This window comes from Thecamonas trahens, assembly GCF_000142905.1.
Source record: "Thecamonas trahens ATCC 50062 unplaced genomic scaffold supercont1.10, whole genome shotgun sequence".
Taxonomy (NCBI): Eukaryota; order Apusomonadida; family Apusomonadidae; genus Thecamonas; species Thecamonas trahens.
In genome coordinates this window covers 43,967-58,016 of record NW_013657670.1, presented here as the reverse complement: position 1 = coordinate 58,016, position 14,050 = coordinate 43,967, and the positions used below count along the sequence as shown (strand labels likewise).

The window sequence follows — 14,050 nt, the reverse complement described above, 5'->3', positions numbered from 1 at the left end:
CTCGCCCCTCCACCACAGACAGATGAAGGACGAGCGTGTGTACAGCCAAGACGAGCTGCGCAAGGGCGGCAAGTTGCTGGCCATCTCCGGCAGAGTGTACGATGTGAGCGAGTTCATTGCCCGCCATCCGGGCGGCAAGGTCCTCACCTACTACCTCGGTCAAGACGCCACTGATGCCTTTGATGCATTTCATCCGGGCAGGAAGGCTACCGCTATGCTGCCTGCGCTTGAGATTGGAACGATGGCGCCTCGTCGAATCGAGTCTGTAGAGGTTGAGGGCGACGATGATGTGACCTCCTCCTTCCGCGCTCTTCGTCGAGAGCTTGCTGCTGAAGGCATGTTTGACGCCGAGCCGGGCTTCTTTCTTCTCCAGCTGGCGATTATTGTGGCGATGGAGATGGGCGGTGTGTGGCTCTCGACGATGGCGGCAATGAGCGGGTCGTGGGTGCTGTTCTGGGTGGCAGCGGCGGTGCTTGCTACGGCGCAGATCCAGTCGGGCTGGCTGCAACACGACTTTGGCCATTTGGCGGTGTTCAAGGCGCGATGGATGAACATTGCGGCTCACAAGGTGCTGATGGCTGGCTTCAAAGGCGCGTCGTCGCCGTGGTGGCGGTCACGGCACAACCGACATCACGCCAAGCCAAACCATCTGCACGCCGACCCGGACGTCCACAACGAGCCACTCTTCCTCTTCGACGAGGTCATGTCCGAGGAGGAGATGGGCTGGGCCGGCACCTTTGCACAGGGCTGGTACTGGTGGCTTCTTGGCCCACCACTGGTCACCACTGTCGTCTTTCTCATCACTAACATCGTCGACTGCGTCAAGCGTGGGCTGTGGCTCGATCTTGTGCTCGGTCTCTCATACCTGCCGCGGTTTTGGGGCGTGCACATGGGGTGGAGTGGGCACACGTTCTGGGGCGCGGCGGGCCTCTACTTTGCGGTCCGTGTGCTGGAGTCGATGTGGTTCACCTGGGTCACGGCCATGAACCACTTTCCCATGGGCATCGTCTCGATGCGGTCGCAGGCTTCGCCCAAGTCGTGGGTCGCCGCCCAGTTTGACGCCACCCAGAACCTCAGCCCAGGTGCGGTCGCCGACTGGTTCACCGGCCACCTCAACTATCAGATCGAGCATCATCTGTTCCCGGCCATGCCGCGCCACAACTACCCGCGCATTGCGCCGCGGATCACCGCCTTTGCCGCGAGGCACGGCCTCGCCTACAACGTGGCGAGCCTGCCGAGCGCCGCCGCCCAGGTCATTGCCACCCTTCATCGCGTCGGTCGCGGCAAGCGTCAGTAGCGCGACTCAGGCTAGGCTCGAACCGCGTGCCGCGGCTACCAGCTCCGGCTCCGGCTCCGGCTTGACCTTGCACTCGGAGCGGATCCGCGCCACGTCGGCAAGAGCCGACCAGTCCGAGGTGACCACAAAGCCAGCGGCAATAGTGGTGACGACCGAGTAGCCGATGACCATAGAGAGCCAGATGCCGCGGAGCCCGCGGTGGTCTCTGAAGACAAAGACGTAGGCGAGCGGGATACAGACGAGCCAAGCGCCGACGAAAAAGGCAAGGGCGACCGGAAGCGGCCGCGCCTGGCCGTCGAGGATAGCCATGCAGGTGTAGAAGACACCGATGAGGATGTAGGAGATGGCAAGGAGCCGGGCGATCGACTCGGCCTCACTCCAGATAGCCGGATCGCTTGAGACAATCTTACCCAGCTGAGCGCGGAGGAGGTACAGCGCGAGGCTCACAGCGCCGCCAACAACCATGGAGAGGCCGAACGTGACGACGCCTGCCCGCCGCGCCGCTTGAGGCAGACCACACCCCAGCAGCCGGCCCACCCGGATGGAGCACGCCGTGAAGAGGCCGAGCATGGCCGAGTCGAGGAAGAAGAACAGGACAAACATGGCGTTGTTGGTCGCGATCTCCACCGCGCCGAGATCAAGCGCCATCACGGCCAGCACCTGGAACTGAAGCTCCTCGATGAGGCCCGAGAGCGAGAGTGGGAGCGCCTGCTCGAGCGTGTAGGTTACCAGCCGCGCCCGGCTCATCCAAGCCCAGCTAAAGCCCGGCGTAGCAGATTTGAGATATGCGCGTCGCGTTGCCCACATGTATACTGCGTAGCCGACAAAGACTACCCAGCGCGAAGCGGCGGTAGCGAGTGGCGAGCCGACAAAGCCCATGCCGGCCCAGGAGCCGGCGCCGTGGACGAGGACTACGTTGGCGGCGAGGTTGAAGACGAGGCCTGCAGCGTTGATCACCATGGCCGGGAGCACGTCCTCGTGGGCGCGAAAAAATGATTGCAGCAGCTCATAGCCCATGGTCGGCACGGTCCACAGCAGCGAGTACCGCATGAACACGCCGGCCTCAGCGGCGATGGCCGGGTCTGCGCCGATGCCGAGAAGAACAGCCTCGCCCCACCACCACGCTGCTCCGACGCACACGCCATAGCCCGAGCACGCCAGCACTGCAATCAGCGCCCACTGGCCAGCCAGGGCCGGGTTGTCGGCGCCGAGCGCCTGAGCGGAGAGCACGTTGAGCGCAGGCGCAAAGCCGCGAAAGATCGGCGAGAGCACAACGTTCATCCAGATGAGCGCCGCCGACGCCGCCGCCAGCGCCGAGCCCGACAAGTGGCCCAGCACCGCCAGATCGGTCAACATCATGCCGACGCGGCAGAGTACAGTAAAGGCCACAGGTGCCGCCAGCATCAGTTGCAGCGACAGTTCGCGACGCGGCGTCGGCGCATGCCTAAGCTCCTCGGGCCGCGGCTGCTGGGCGGGGCAGGTGACAGACGCCGACGCTTGTAGCGAGCCCTCTGTGCTGAGAAGCGGCTCTGTCTCAGCTTGGCACCGAGACGTGGCAGCCATGCTGGGGTGCGTCACCCGTGGCGAGAGGTGTGGCCTTTACCCCGTAGCGGCGGTTGAGAGAGGCTGGCAGAACGCGACTCGTGGCCCCGTCCCGAGGTGGAGAGCGGCACGATGGTCGACGTCCCAACCTGCGCGATGGGCAGCAGCGGCAAAGGCACACCAGCGGGACTGTGTGGCGGCGATCCAGAGATGATCGCCGACGTCGCCGGCACCGCGTCCGTCGCGGGCGGCGGCGGCGGCAAAGTATGCGGCCTTGACCAGGAGCGAGCCTGTGGCGTCGACGCCAGCAAAGAGCGCGGCGTGGCCATGGGCATCAACAATAAAGCCGAGCTCGTCCCAACAGGCGGCAATCTCGCACGAGCCGTCCGGCCCGAGACAGCTGAGCGGAGCGCCGAGCGCAAACGGGACGTCGGCGGCAGCCCATGGCGATAAGGGCAGAGTGGCGGCAAGATGAGCAGGCGACGGAAGATGGTCATTGGCAGGAGCAGTGTCGGCGGCAAGCAGTGCAGCCATCCGCTGCTCGTTGAGCGAGTCGAGGACCAGGCACGAGACAGCGGCCCAGTTGGCGGCGAGGTGGAGGGCGGTGGCGGCGGCAAAAACAGCCCATGCCGCAGACGATGCGTGGTCGAGGACTGGGGCGAGGAGGAGGCCGAGGAGGAGGCCGAGGAGTGAGACAAAGGTCTCCTGTGAGCCGTCCTTGGCTATGACGTCGGCGAGATTGGCGTTGCGGGCCTGGTGGGCACGAAAGACAGCCCGGCTCGTTCCGCCGGCAACGCCGACGACCGCCCGCATCAGCGCCGCGCCGCATACCAGCCACACAAACCAGATCGGATCCAGGAGTGCCGAGAGGAGCTCGGCAAAGAGTGCGGCGTCGTTGAGCACATCCGCCACCAGTCGCCACCATTGCGGAAAGGCTTCCATCGATCGCGGTGCGAGCGCTGCGCACCCGACCGACGCCGCCATGCCGATGGCGTCGCGGACGAGGGTGACCGACACCGCGCCTGCAGCAGATGCCGTCGCAGATCCAACGCCGAGGCCGGCGAGAATCGCCCGCGATGATAGTGATCCGGCCACGTACGATGCGAGGCCCTGGAGCGTGTCGCAAGCCTGGTACGCCGCGTAATCGCTCGAGACGGACGCCGGATAGCCACGCGGAAGAAAGAGGGCAGCGAGCCCGCGGCGCACGCTCGACATGGATCCGCACATCATGCCACCAGCACCAGTCCTTGCAGCTGCGTGCACACGAGCCACCTTTCGCCGCATAATTCGCCGCTCCGAGACAAGTGGAGACGTCGCTTCGTGCGGCTCGGTTGAGACCCGGCACTGCGGCTCGCCCTAAGAGCGTGACCCGCATCATTCGCATGTGTTCCAAGCCAGCGCGACATTGCTTTCAAACTCGAACATGGTAGTGGAGGCGAGCGAGCATGCACCATGTACAACCCACCGCGGCGGCCAAGACGCCCAGCGAGCGAGAAGCGACGTCGCAGCGCACAAATTAGGTTGATTGCGCTAATAAGTACAATTCCTTGCCCAGCGCTCCACCACCTTCCGCTCGACCCGCCCTCTCAGCCATGTATGGAGTTCAGCACTTGCCCTGCTTCCACGACTCATACTAAGCACCACTAAGCAAACACGAGAGCTGGTAACATTGGAGGGCGCTGCATAGTAGCCGTTAACAAATTTGTGTGGAGGGTAAGAGCACGTGAATCCTCGTGCCGTTATTGGCAATGGGATCCCTCAGTGGGAGGTGCCGGGTAGGCGCGGGAAGTGCAACCACCGCACTCTCAACAAGGGGAGCGGCACAAAGCGGACAAGCGGGCAAGTTCAGAGGACGACATGAAGCCAATGGTACGAACGGTATACTCTGTGGCGCTGGTGTTGGCTCTTGTGGCGAGCCTGACCTCTGCAGCAACCATCAATTACGTAACGCCAGCCACCGATATGGCGCTGAGAATGTTCGTTTATGCCTCGCAAACCTCGCAGTTCACCTCTGTTTCCAAGGCCTTTGCTGACGGCTACACATCGTCGACGGGCGATCCAGTCGGCGTCCTGCAAGCCGAGTTCAACGAGTTCTCCGACAAGGCGGTGTACGAGTATTGGCTTAAGGCCTTTGGCTCGCCGGACATCATTCCGCTGTACAATGGGGCCGGCAAGCAGGAGTTCATCGACTCGGGCGCGTTCCTCGACCTCACGGACCTGTGGGAGAAGCACGGCTTTGCCGAGGACACGGTGCCGGCGGCGCTCGACTATGTGACGGGCAGGGACGGAAAGCGGTACGGCGTACCGACGATGGCGACGGGCAATTTGTGCAATTATCGCAAGTCGGTCTTTGCCGCCCACGACGTCGTGCCACCGACGACCTGGTCGGAGCTCCTTGCGGCCTGCGAGGTATTCAAGGCGGCGGGCATGAAGTGCTTGGGCACGGATCTGTTTTCGATTCCCACGTCACAATACTTTGACTCGCTTGCGATCCGGATGCACGGCGACGCGTTCTACGAGCAGTTCTTTATGGCCAACATCACGTTGGAGGACCCGCGGATCCGGGCTGTCTTTGACGAGCTCGTTCCACTCTTTGACGCCGGCTTTCTCTCGCGCAAGGATTCTGCGACGTATGGACTCGAGATGACGTGGGCGCTTGACTTTGCGCTCGATCCCAATGCTACGGCGATTTACTGTGGCTTTGACTCGCTCGCCGGTGTGGTACTGAGCGCCGGAGTGAGCGACGCCGATGTAGGCGCGTTCAGGTTCCCTGCGTATGACGGGACGCGCGGGACGGCGTCGCCGACCGAGGCCAACAACGGAGTTCTCTCGGTCTTTGTGGCTTTTGCCTCGCCTATCTCGTCGGCGTTCCATGATCGCTCGCGCGCCATCCTCGACTATATCGGCAATGCGACGACGCAGAAGGAGGTTCTCACGGGTCGGTCTGGAGTTTACCCTCTTCGGCCGTCGCTCACGGAAGTCATGACGTCGAGCCGGACCCGGCTGGCGTACGACACTATGCTGGAAGCGGAGCACGCGTTTGAGCGGTCGGGCATGGCGGCGTTTGGCTACCCGGAGCTCCTTGCACGGTGGCAGAAGTTTATCTTCACGCTATATGGGCAAAAGACGTCTGCTGACGCGACGGCATTGATCGACGCCGAGCTGCCGCAGCTCGAGGCTGTGCGGCTGTCGGCGGTACTGAAACAGGCGTCGACGCCTGTGGCGAACCCGTCGTCGGGCTCGTTTAGCGAGCCGATCTCGGTCGAGCTGACGACGCTCACGCCGGGCGCGGTCATCCACTACACCATTGATGGAAGCCAGCCGAACGTGGCGTCACCTGTCTACACCGGATCGGTCAACATTGCCCTGTCGGGTGTGACCGAGCTGCGTGCCATTGCCGCCGCGCCAGAGCTCTCCAACTCGAACGTGATGGTGTCGTCGTACCAGATTACGTTGGCGGTGCTCAACGCTGAGTCGACCGACAACAAGCGGCTGCTCGCCATTCTTCTCCCCGTCTTTCTGGGCATTTGCTGCATCGCCTCGATCATTGGCTACGTTGTGTACCGGCGCAAGTCGGTGACGTACAAGCTGAGCTCGGACTCGGACCTTGTCATTCCTGAGAAAGAGCTGACGGTGGGCAAGGCGGTGGGCGCCGGCTCGTACGGTACTGTGTATGCCGGCAAGTGGCGCTCGACGGCGGTGGCGGTGAAGCGGACGCGGACCAAGGAGATGAGCCCGGCCCAGCTCCGCGAGTTTGTGGACGAAGCAAGCATGCTGCTTCGGCTGCGGCACTCGAACGTGGTCATCTTTATGGGCATCACCCTCGAGCCGCCGTCGCTGGTCACCGAGTTTATGGACCGCGGCTCGATGTATGAGGTCCTGCACTCGCCTGACCTTTTCCTCGACTCGTCGATTCTCTTGAAGTGGGCGCACAACATCACGCAAGGTCTGCAGTACCTCTCCCATGCTGGCGTGGTCCACGGCGACTTTAAGTCGCTCAACGTGCTGTTTGACAACAACTGGGTGCCCAAAAATTTGTGACTTTGGCATGTCGTCGGTCAAGGGCGATGCCTCGCTCTCTGCCGCGGACCGCAAGGCGCGGCGGAAGCGGGCGCGGGCGCGGCGAGCAGGCAAGGTCGGGCCGGCCGACTCTGCGCCGCTGGTGGGAACAAGCACGCCATCGACGGTCTCTGCCGTCTCGTCGGCCACGTCGGGCATGTTCTCGTCCGAGGTCGGGGCAACGGCGCACGGCGAGCAGATGAACGTGGGCACGATTTTCTGGGCTGCGCCCGAGGTTCTCCTTCGAGGCTCGATTGCGATGACGCCGGCGTCAGACGCGTTCTCACTCGGCATCACGCTGTGGGAACTTGCGACGCGCGGGACGCTGTACGCAGGCGAAAACGCTCTGGCGGTGGCGCTGGAGATTGTGGACGGACGGCGGCCGGATGTGGCCGGTACGCCGGCGTCGCTGGTGCCGCTGGTGCCTATCATGACGCGGCTGTGGGAGAACTCTGTGGAGCTGCGGCTGACGCTCGATGAGGCCGAGGCCGAGCTGGCGGGCACATACTCCAACTCTGCGGTGGTTTACCCGACGACGGCAGCTGAGCCGTCGGGCGAGATCACGGCAGTGCACTGCACGCTGCGGAATGCGCGGGTGCGGCTCCTGCGCGATCCAGTCGAGACCGGGCGGGCGCTGCGTACATTCCACACCCAGTTGCCGGAGCTGGCGAGTGACATTGGGGTGAGCGTCCTCGCATGGGGCTTGGGGTGGCTCACGCTTGGTGTTCATCGGTCAACGCAACTGACGGAGCTGCTTGGGCGGTGTCAGGCACTCAATCTCCCGCAGGATATGGCTGTCACGATGCTTGTGACATGCGGCGAGGTGCGCGTGGTGTCGTCGACTCGCGGTGGAAACCGCGAACTCGGTGGGCCGGTCATCGACTCGATGCGGAGCCTGTGGTCGGACCTGTTTGGCCTTGCGCACTCTGGCCTGGAAGAGGCTGAAGAGCGTGCGTACGCGGCGACGCTTCTCCCTTCAACGCCCAAGTCGCTGGCTTGGGAGCACACGATTGCTGGGGGGCTCTTTGTGGCCGAGCGCGAGATTGTGAACGAGCTGACACAGCTTGATGGAGTGACTGCTCGGCCGCTGCCGTGGCCGGTCTCGGACACGACTGTCTTCCACGTGACGGTCGGCGACGAGCTGACGGTGGTCGACACACTCGCACAGCGGGCGGCCAAGCCGAGTCCGTCGGCGGCAGCGCTGAAGGCCAGCACGTCGCGGCACGGCGAATGGCTGGTGCCGCGGAGCGAGATTGTGGGGCTGGTGGCGCAGGGTGGCGAGACGTGGATGGGCTCGTACGCCAACGCGCACCGGGCGCGTTGGCGCGATCAGGAAGTGGTGGTCAAGACGCTGCTGCGGCAGGACCTCGGGCCGGAGGACGTGATCCGGATGGCGGAGCTCTCGGCATCGGCGCTTATGAGCTCGAGCGAGACAGCGGTCGGCCCGCTGGCAGTGTGTCTGGACAAGGGCCAATACGCGATCATTGTGCCGTTTTATGAAGGCGGGACACTCGACGACGTGCTTCTCGGCACGCGACGCAACGTGGTGTTTGACGCGGAGGCGGTTGCCATCGTGGCACGGCTCCTGGCGAGCTCGCTTGCCAAGCTCCACGGTTCGCTCGGCATCGCACACGGCTCGCTGCGGCCGTCCAACGTGGCGCTTGTCTTTGAAGGCTCGCGCATCCGCGAGGCGCATGCCATTGACTTTGGCATGGACGGCATCAAGGCCAACATGGGAACGATGACCATGATTCCGTCGGTGGCCTACATGTCGCCCGAGGCGCTTCGCGGCGACACGACCAACATCCGCGGCGACGTCTTTGTCATGGGCACCATTCTCTTCGAGATGATTGCCCGCGAGTCGGCCTTCTCCGGCTCGAACGCACTTGAAGTCGGCTTCCGCATCTCCAACGGGCGGCGGCCCGAGATGACTCCTAGTCAGATCCCAAGCGCCGCCATCCGCGAACTCATCGATCGCTGTTGGCGTGCCGACCCGCACTCGCGCCCGTCCATGGCCGAGGTTGTCGAGATTCTTGCCAGACTCGATGTGACTGAGTTTGTCTCTTCCAAGCGAAACCAAGTCCGGAGTCTGGGCCGGGCCGGTGGTCGGAAGTGAACTAGACAGTACTGGGGTTGGGTGTGGGAGTGGGGGAAAATTGCGTGCATTGTTCGGTCACGTGAAGAAGAACCACCGTTTGGCCTCGTGGCGAGCGGGTGGGGAGAGGCGAGCGGGAGGGGCGGGAGGTGGACACACACACACACACACGCACACACATACACACACAACGCACGAGGACGGTGACGCACGAGCGTACACAAACAAGGACAAGCCTCGACCAACCAAAAAACGCCCTTTCCCCCTTACTCTTCCTCCCCCCCCTCCCCCCCCCCCCCCCCCCCCCCACTTTCCCCCCGCCTTCCCCTGAGTTCGGTAATGTCGTCCCCTGTTGTGGTGCACGCCACCAAGGCGACGGGCAAGGCTCGGTATGGTTCGTCGTCGTCGTCGGCTTCGGCTTCGGCTTCTGCCTCGGGCTCGGATTCGGACGACGGCGAGAGCGTGGCGGTGGGTGGCGGTGAGACCATGGCTGCAAGCGGTGGGGCTGGTGGGCAAGGACTGGGCATGGGTATCGTGTCGTCGGCTGCAGGACAGGGCTGCTCCTCGCCGTCGTCGCCATCGTCGCCGTCGGTGGCGTTGGGCGAGTCGCCCGCGGGAGTCCCCGGTGTGGATGGCGGGGCTGGCGGTGGGCGAAAGGGCAAGAAAGGGTCGTGGAAAAAGGGCCTCGGGCTTGGGCTGGCTGGACTCGCCACCCCGCTCAACACCAGCATGGGCAGCGAGAGCCAGTACGATTCGATCGAGTCGCCGCAGATCCAGGTGATCAATCTGGCAGCGTCGTTGTCGTCGCTGGACTCGTGTAGCAACTCGCCGGCTGTAGGCTCGCCAGGGAGCGGGCGGAGTGCGCCCAAGCGGCCGGCGCGGCGGAGCCTGGTCAAGAAGCGCGGCGGGAGCGGTGGGCTCGGCAAGAAGCGCGGGCGACTGGGCCTCACGCTGGCAGTGGAACCGGGGCCGTCGGACTCGGGCACGGACGGCGTGTTTGACATCAATACGTATGGCGGCGAGCTGCTGAACGCGTCGCGCGGTGAGCGCGACCCAATGCTTTCGCTGGTACACGATCTGCAGCTGAAGGACCTGGAGCTTGTTTGCGAGCTCGGCGAGGGCGCACAAGGTGCAGTGTCGAAGATGTGCCACAAAGAGACGGGCTTGCTCCTGGCGTGCAAGGTGATCCGGCTGGATACGGCGGCGACTCCAGACGCGGAGCGGAAGCGGGAGGAGCTCTTTACAGAGGTTCGGACGTATGCGCAGTCGAACTGCCCGTACGTGGTCAATTCGCTCGGGTGCTGGCGCGAGGACGATCTCATCACGATAGCGCTCGAGTACATGGACTGTGGCTCGCTCGAGTCTGTGCTCCAGTCGGCGGGCGCGCTGTCGGAGGACGTCATCCGGCACATTGCCTGGCAGGGCGCCAACGCGCTGCACTACCTGCACAACACGCGGCACCTCATCCACCGTGACCTCAAGCCGGCGAACATCCTGCTCTCGTCCGAGGGACTGGCCAAGATTTCTGACTTTGGCACCTCGCGCGAGCTTGCGCAGACGCTGGCCAAGGCGTCGACGTTTGTGGGTACGTTTACGTACATGTCGCCAGAGCGGATCAACTCGACCGAGGCCAAGGACGGGTACACGTCTGCGTGTGACGTGTGGGCGTTTGGGCTCATTCTTGTCGAGTGTGCGCTCGGCAAGTACCCGTACGAGTTTAACGAGGACGAGGTGTTCAAGCACATGACGTGTGTGTGCGAGCAGGACGCGCCGATTGACGAGTGGCTGCCGGCCGAGACGTGGTCAGCACCGTTTCGGGAGTTTGTGGCGGCGTGCCTCGCGCGCGACCCGAACGATCGGCCGTCGGCTGGCGAGCTGTGCGAGCACGAGTGGCTGGCAGGCACGACCGAGATGCCGTTTGACTTTGGCGCGTGGCTGCGGGAGACGGTGACGTTTGTGCAGGTGGCTGACGAGAGCAAGTAAAGCGAGCGCGCTACGCTACGAGTGCGCGGCGTAGGTGGCGATGCGGGCGACGTAGTGGTCGTAATACGCCTGGGTGTCGACAGTCATGAGGACGTGGACGTTCTTGCGAGCGCCTGGCCAGTGAATGCCGGAAAAGTCGGCGACCGAGGTACCGCGAGTGATCTCGCCCTTGGTCTCGACGCGGACGGCGACGAGCTTCGAGGTGAAGATGTCCGGGCGAACGAGGGCCATAACAGCGGTAGAGTCGTGGACGTAGGAGAGAGCATTCCACTCGGCAAGGGCGGCGATGTAGCCGGCTGAAGCAGCGTGGGCAAAGTCTGCGACGGGTGAGCCCGTGGCCTTGATAGCGGCCCGGAAGGAGTCCGAGAGTGGGACCTGGCGGGTGGCGTTGAGGCCAGCCATGATGACGGCCGGGAACGGGGCGTCGAAGACGATGGCGGCAGCCTCGGGATCGTTGATAAAGTTGGCCTCGCCCGACGGTGAGGCATTGCCAACGCCGTCGACCGTCCCACCCATGAGCGAGAAGACCGGGATGCGGGCTGCAAACTCGGGATCGGCCTGGATAGCCAGAGCCACGTTGGTGAGCGGGCCGAGGGCGATGAGCGAGATGTCGCCTCCGGCGGTGGCGTGCACAAGATACTCGGCAGCAGTCATCTCCGAGCTCGGCACAATGGCATCGGTCATGTCAAGCTCGGTGCCACCGAGTCCATTCTGTCCGTGGACGTGGATGCCGGAATGGCCGTGGTACTCTTCCGCCAGCGGGTGCTCCGCGCCGACGTAGATGGGGATGTCTCTCCGTCCGCAGAGAGCCATGACCTTGGCAGCATTTGCCGCCAGCAGATGCACATCCGAGTGATTGTCCATGACAATGGTCACACCAACGACTTCAAGCGAGGGCGAGGCAAGAGCGAGGGCGAGAGCCATCGAGTCATCAACGCCCGGGCTGCGGTGGGGAGGCCGTGCGTGTCGGCGTGAGTCACGTGGTATGCGCGTGGGATGAGATGAAGGGAAAGGACGATGGCCAAAGACATGACGTACTCGGTGTCAATGATGACCTTGAGGGGGTTGGCTGGGTCCGGGGTGGAGGGAAGGGTGGACATGGGGAGAGAGGTGGGAGAGAGGTGCTGTGCTGTTGGCGGTGTGGTCATAAGCCGAGGCAGAGAGAGTGTGCTGCAGGGCAAGAAAAGAGGGGAGATTTGATCGTGATTGATGAGAGCCGGGGAGGAGGGGGAGGAGGAGGGAGGGGGGAGGGAGGGGGGGGGGGGTGATGTGGCGTCGGCCTTGGCAAGAGCGATAGGAGCATCTCATGCGGCAGGCGATGAGAGTGAGAGTGATGGGTATGATGGGCGTGAGGACTGTGGCTGGAGATAGGTTTGGAGTACCATCACATCGACCGATCGCCTGTGATATTGTAGGTATTAGCTGTGTGCAGCTGGGCGGTGTGGCGGGGAGGGGGGGGAAGGGGGGGGGGGGGGGGGGGGGTTGCAGACAGGACCACTCCACTCGGCAGAGCGAGGCGAGGCGAGGCGAAGCGAGGCGAAGCGAAGCGAGGATGCGGTGGGAGCGGGTGGCTCTGGTACTGGTTGTCTTCTCATGCGGGGTGTATGGGCTGTGGAAGTTCTTCAGTATTGCGCTGGCATTGGGAGTGAGTCTGGGTGGCGCATGGGTGCTGAGGGCCATCTACAACATGCCCGGGCCTAGCGAGGAAGAGCTGGCTGGCAAGGACGAGGCCTTTGTCCGCGGACAGGATTTTATGGCCAGGAGCATTCTAGCGGGCATTGCTGTGGTCATTGTGGCCACATCATGGGCGGCGACCTCGATGGGCTTGAGGGCTTGGTTGGGAGGTGCTGTTCTCGTCATCGAAATCGTCGCCGTCTTTGTCGCCCAGCACATGCTCCGCAAGTCGGACGCGACCTCGTCATCCTCCCGCGAGATGTCCCACAAGATCGGCGTCGTCTTTGTCGGCGTGCTCCTCTTCTCGCCACCGCTTCTCTTTTGGTGGTCGCCAGAGGCGCTTGCTGCCCTGGCTTCGTGGGCCATCTTTACCATGGTTGCCTCATTTCCGGCCAGCTCAGCCCGTTTGCTTGCGGTCGGATCTGGTCTCGTCGCCATCGCCCTCTACTGGATCCTCGGCCTGGCACCTGCCGCCACCGCCGCGGCATGGGCCGTCGCCTGGCGCCTCGTATGCGTGTACTACGCCGCCGAGGACGAGCTCGAGGTGCTTCTGCTGCAGCTCCGGATCCCGTTCTGGCTGCTGGTGGGGACCACCGCCGGCGCGCCGCTCGCCTACTACCTCATTTCGGTCCAGGCCGTCCTGACTGTCCTCGCCGCCTGGGTCTACGCCGCTGCCTTTCTCCTTGGCGACTTTATCCCGGACAACCAGTCGTTCGTCGACTTTGACGAGCTCGCCCGCAAGGCTCCTGACGCGGACGCCGGCGCCAAGCCCAACGCCCCCGATGGGCCGGCCAAGCCGTCGTCGTCAAAGCCAAGCGGCCAGAAGAAGTTTGCCGGAAAGCGCGGTCGGTTTAAGAAGCGGAGCTGACTTGGTCAAGCACGTCGCGAGAGGAGTCGGCCTCGATGTCCGCCGCAACAGAGCGTTGCGGTTGAGGACAGAGGCGTCATGTGGCGACGAGCGCAGCCTGCTGGTGCGCAGGGCCTAGCGGGCGCTGGCCGTGCGGGTGCACGCTGCCGAGGCGGCGGCCCACAGGTCAGAGATCGAGTACGTACACTCGGCAGGCATGGCCTTGTAGCCCAGGGTAGATGCCTCAAAGACATAGAACCGCAGCGGCCACGCGCCGTACGTGGTCTGGAACTCGTTGTCGAGCGTGTCGAGAAAGACGGGCAGCCGGAGCTGGTACAGGTCGGCAAAGTGGGTGGCGGCCTCTGCACGGTCGTCCACCGTCTTGGCCTGTGCCACCGCCACTACCTCGCCAGTCGGGTGGTAGCGCGACGACGAGATCGGCCATTCGTCAAGAGCGTGCGCCTCCTCGACGTAGATAAAGGCCCACGCCGGCGCAGCCTCGCCGTGCTCAACACGCAGGCCGTCGTACATTTCATGCAGCATAGGAACCATG

At 63.9% G+C, this 14,050-nt stretch overlaps 9 protein-coding genes across 9 annotated transcripts; 5 read left to right on the top strand and 4 right to left on the bottom strand.

The window, feature by feature from the left end:
* Window positions 1-22: 22 nt before the first annotated feature.
* Window positions 23-1,621, top strand: AMSG_02686 (fatty acid desaturase 3; the record flags this gene model as incomplete). The annotated part of the gene is made up of 1 exon (XM_013905078.1): window positions 23-1,621. The coding sequence occupies one exon, from the start codon at window positions 23-25 to the stop codon at window positions 1,295-1,297; it is 1,275 nt and encodes a 424-aa protein (XP_013760532.1). The 3' UTR covers window positions 1,298-1,621.
* AMSG_02685 (multidrug/Oligosaccharidyl-lipid/Polysaccharide Flippase superfamily) lies at window positions 1,252-2,860 on the bottom strand (the record flags this gene model as incomplete). The annotated part of the gene is made up of 1 exon (XM_013905077.1): window positions 1,252-2,860. The coding sequence occupies one exon, from the start codon at window positions 2,858-2,860 to the stop codon at window positions 1,304-1,306; it is 1,557 nt and encodes a 518-aa protein (XP_013760531.1). The 3' UTR covers window positions 1,252-1,303.
* Window positions 2,861-2,896: 36 nt separating this feature from the next.
* Window positions 2,897-4,446, bottom strand: AMSG_02684 (UPF0420 protein C16orf58; the record flags this gene model as incomplete). Its single annotated transcript, XM_013905076.1, has 1 exon — window positions 2,897-4,446. The coding sequence occupies exon 1, from the start codon at window positions 4,121-4,123 to the stop codon at window positions 2,897-2,899; it is 1,227 nt and encodes a 408-aa protein (XP_013760530.1). The 5' UTR covers window positions 4,124-4,446.
* A 355-nt stretch (window positions 4,447-4,801) lies between these two features.
* Window positions 4,802-6,880, top strand: AMSG_02683 (serine/threonine protein kinase; the record flags this gene model as incomplete). The annotated part of the gene is made up of 1 exon (XM_013905075.1): window positions 4,802-6,880. One exon carries the CDS (start codon window positions 4,802-4,804, stop codon window positions 6,878-6,880), a length of 2,079 nt encoding a protein of 692 aa, XP_013760529.1.
* Window positions 6,881-6,887: 7 nt separating this feature from the next.
* On the top strand, window positions 6,888-9,014 carry AMSG_02682 (TKL protein kinase; the record flags this gene model as incomplete). The annotated part of the gene is made up of 1 exon (XM_013905074.1): window positions 6,888-9,014. The coding sequence occupies one exon, from the start codon at window positions 6,888-6,890 to the stop codon at window positions 9,012-9,014; it is 2,127 nt and encodes a 708-aa protein (XP_013760528.1).
* A 286-nt stretch (window positions 9,015-9,300) lies between these two features.
* On the top strand, window positions 9,301-10,976 carry AMSG_02681 (STE/STE7 protein kinase; the record flags this gene model as incomplete). The annotated part of the gene is made up of 1 exon (XM_013905073.1): window positions 9,301-10,976. The coding sequence occupies exon 1, from the start codon at window positions 9,333-9,335 to the stop codon at window positions 10,974-10,976; it is 1,644 nt and encodes a 547-aa protein (XP_013760527.1). The 5' UTR covers window positions 9,301-9,332.
* AMSG_02680 (inosine-uridine nucleoside N-ribohydrolase) lies at window positions 10,877-12,069 on the bottom strand. The gene is made up of 2 exons (XM_013905072.1): window positions 12,015-12,069; window positions 10,877-11,919 (listed from the first exon to the last, which is right to left on the bottom strand). The coding sequence occupies exon 2, from the start codon at window positions 11,898-11,900 to the stop codon at window positions 10,992-10,994; it is 909 nt and encodes a 302-aa protein (XP_013760526.1). The 5' UTR covers window positions 11,901-11,919; window positions 12,015-12,069; the 3' UTR covers window positions 10,877-10,991.
* A 416-nt stretch (window positions 12,070-12,485) lies between these two features.
* AMSG_02679 (uncharacterized protein) lies at window positions 12,486-13,865 on the top strand. The gene has a single exon (XM_013905071.1). It carries the CDS (start codon window positions 12,529-12,531, stop codon window positions 13,516-13,518), a length of 990 nt encoding a protein of 329 aa, XP_013760525.1. The 5' UTR covers window positions 12,486-12,528; the 3' UTR covers window positions 13,519-13,865.
* On the bottom strand, window positions 13,633-14,049 carry AMSG_02678 (iodothyronine deiodinase; the record flags this gene model as incomplete). Its single annotated transcript, XM_013905070.1, has 1 exon — window positions 13,633-14,049. The coding sequence occupies one exon, from the start codon at window positions 14,047-14,049 to the stop codon at window positions 13,633-13,635; it is 417 nt and encodes a 138-aa protein (XP_013760524.1).
* Window position 14,050: the final 1 nt, after the last annotated feature.

Excerpts from the sequence above, each read along its gene's own strand:
- AMSG_02680 (XM_013905072.1), bottom strand. The coding sequence starts at position 11,900 with ATGGCTCTCGCCCTCGCTCTTGCCTCGCCCTCGCTTGAAGTCGTTGGT.
- AMSG_02679 (XM_013905071.1), top strand. The coding sequence starts at position 12,529 with ATGCGGTGGGAGCGGGTGGCTCTGGTACTGGTTGTCTTCTCATGCGGG.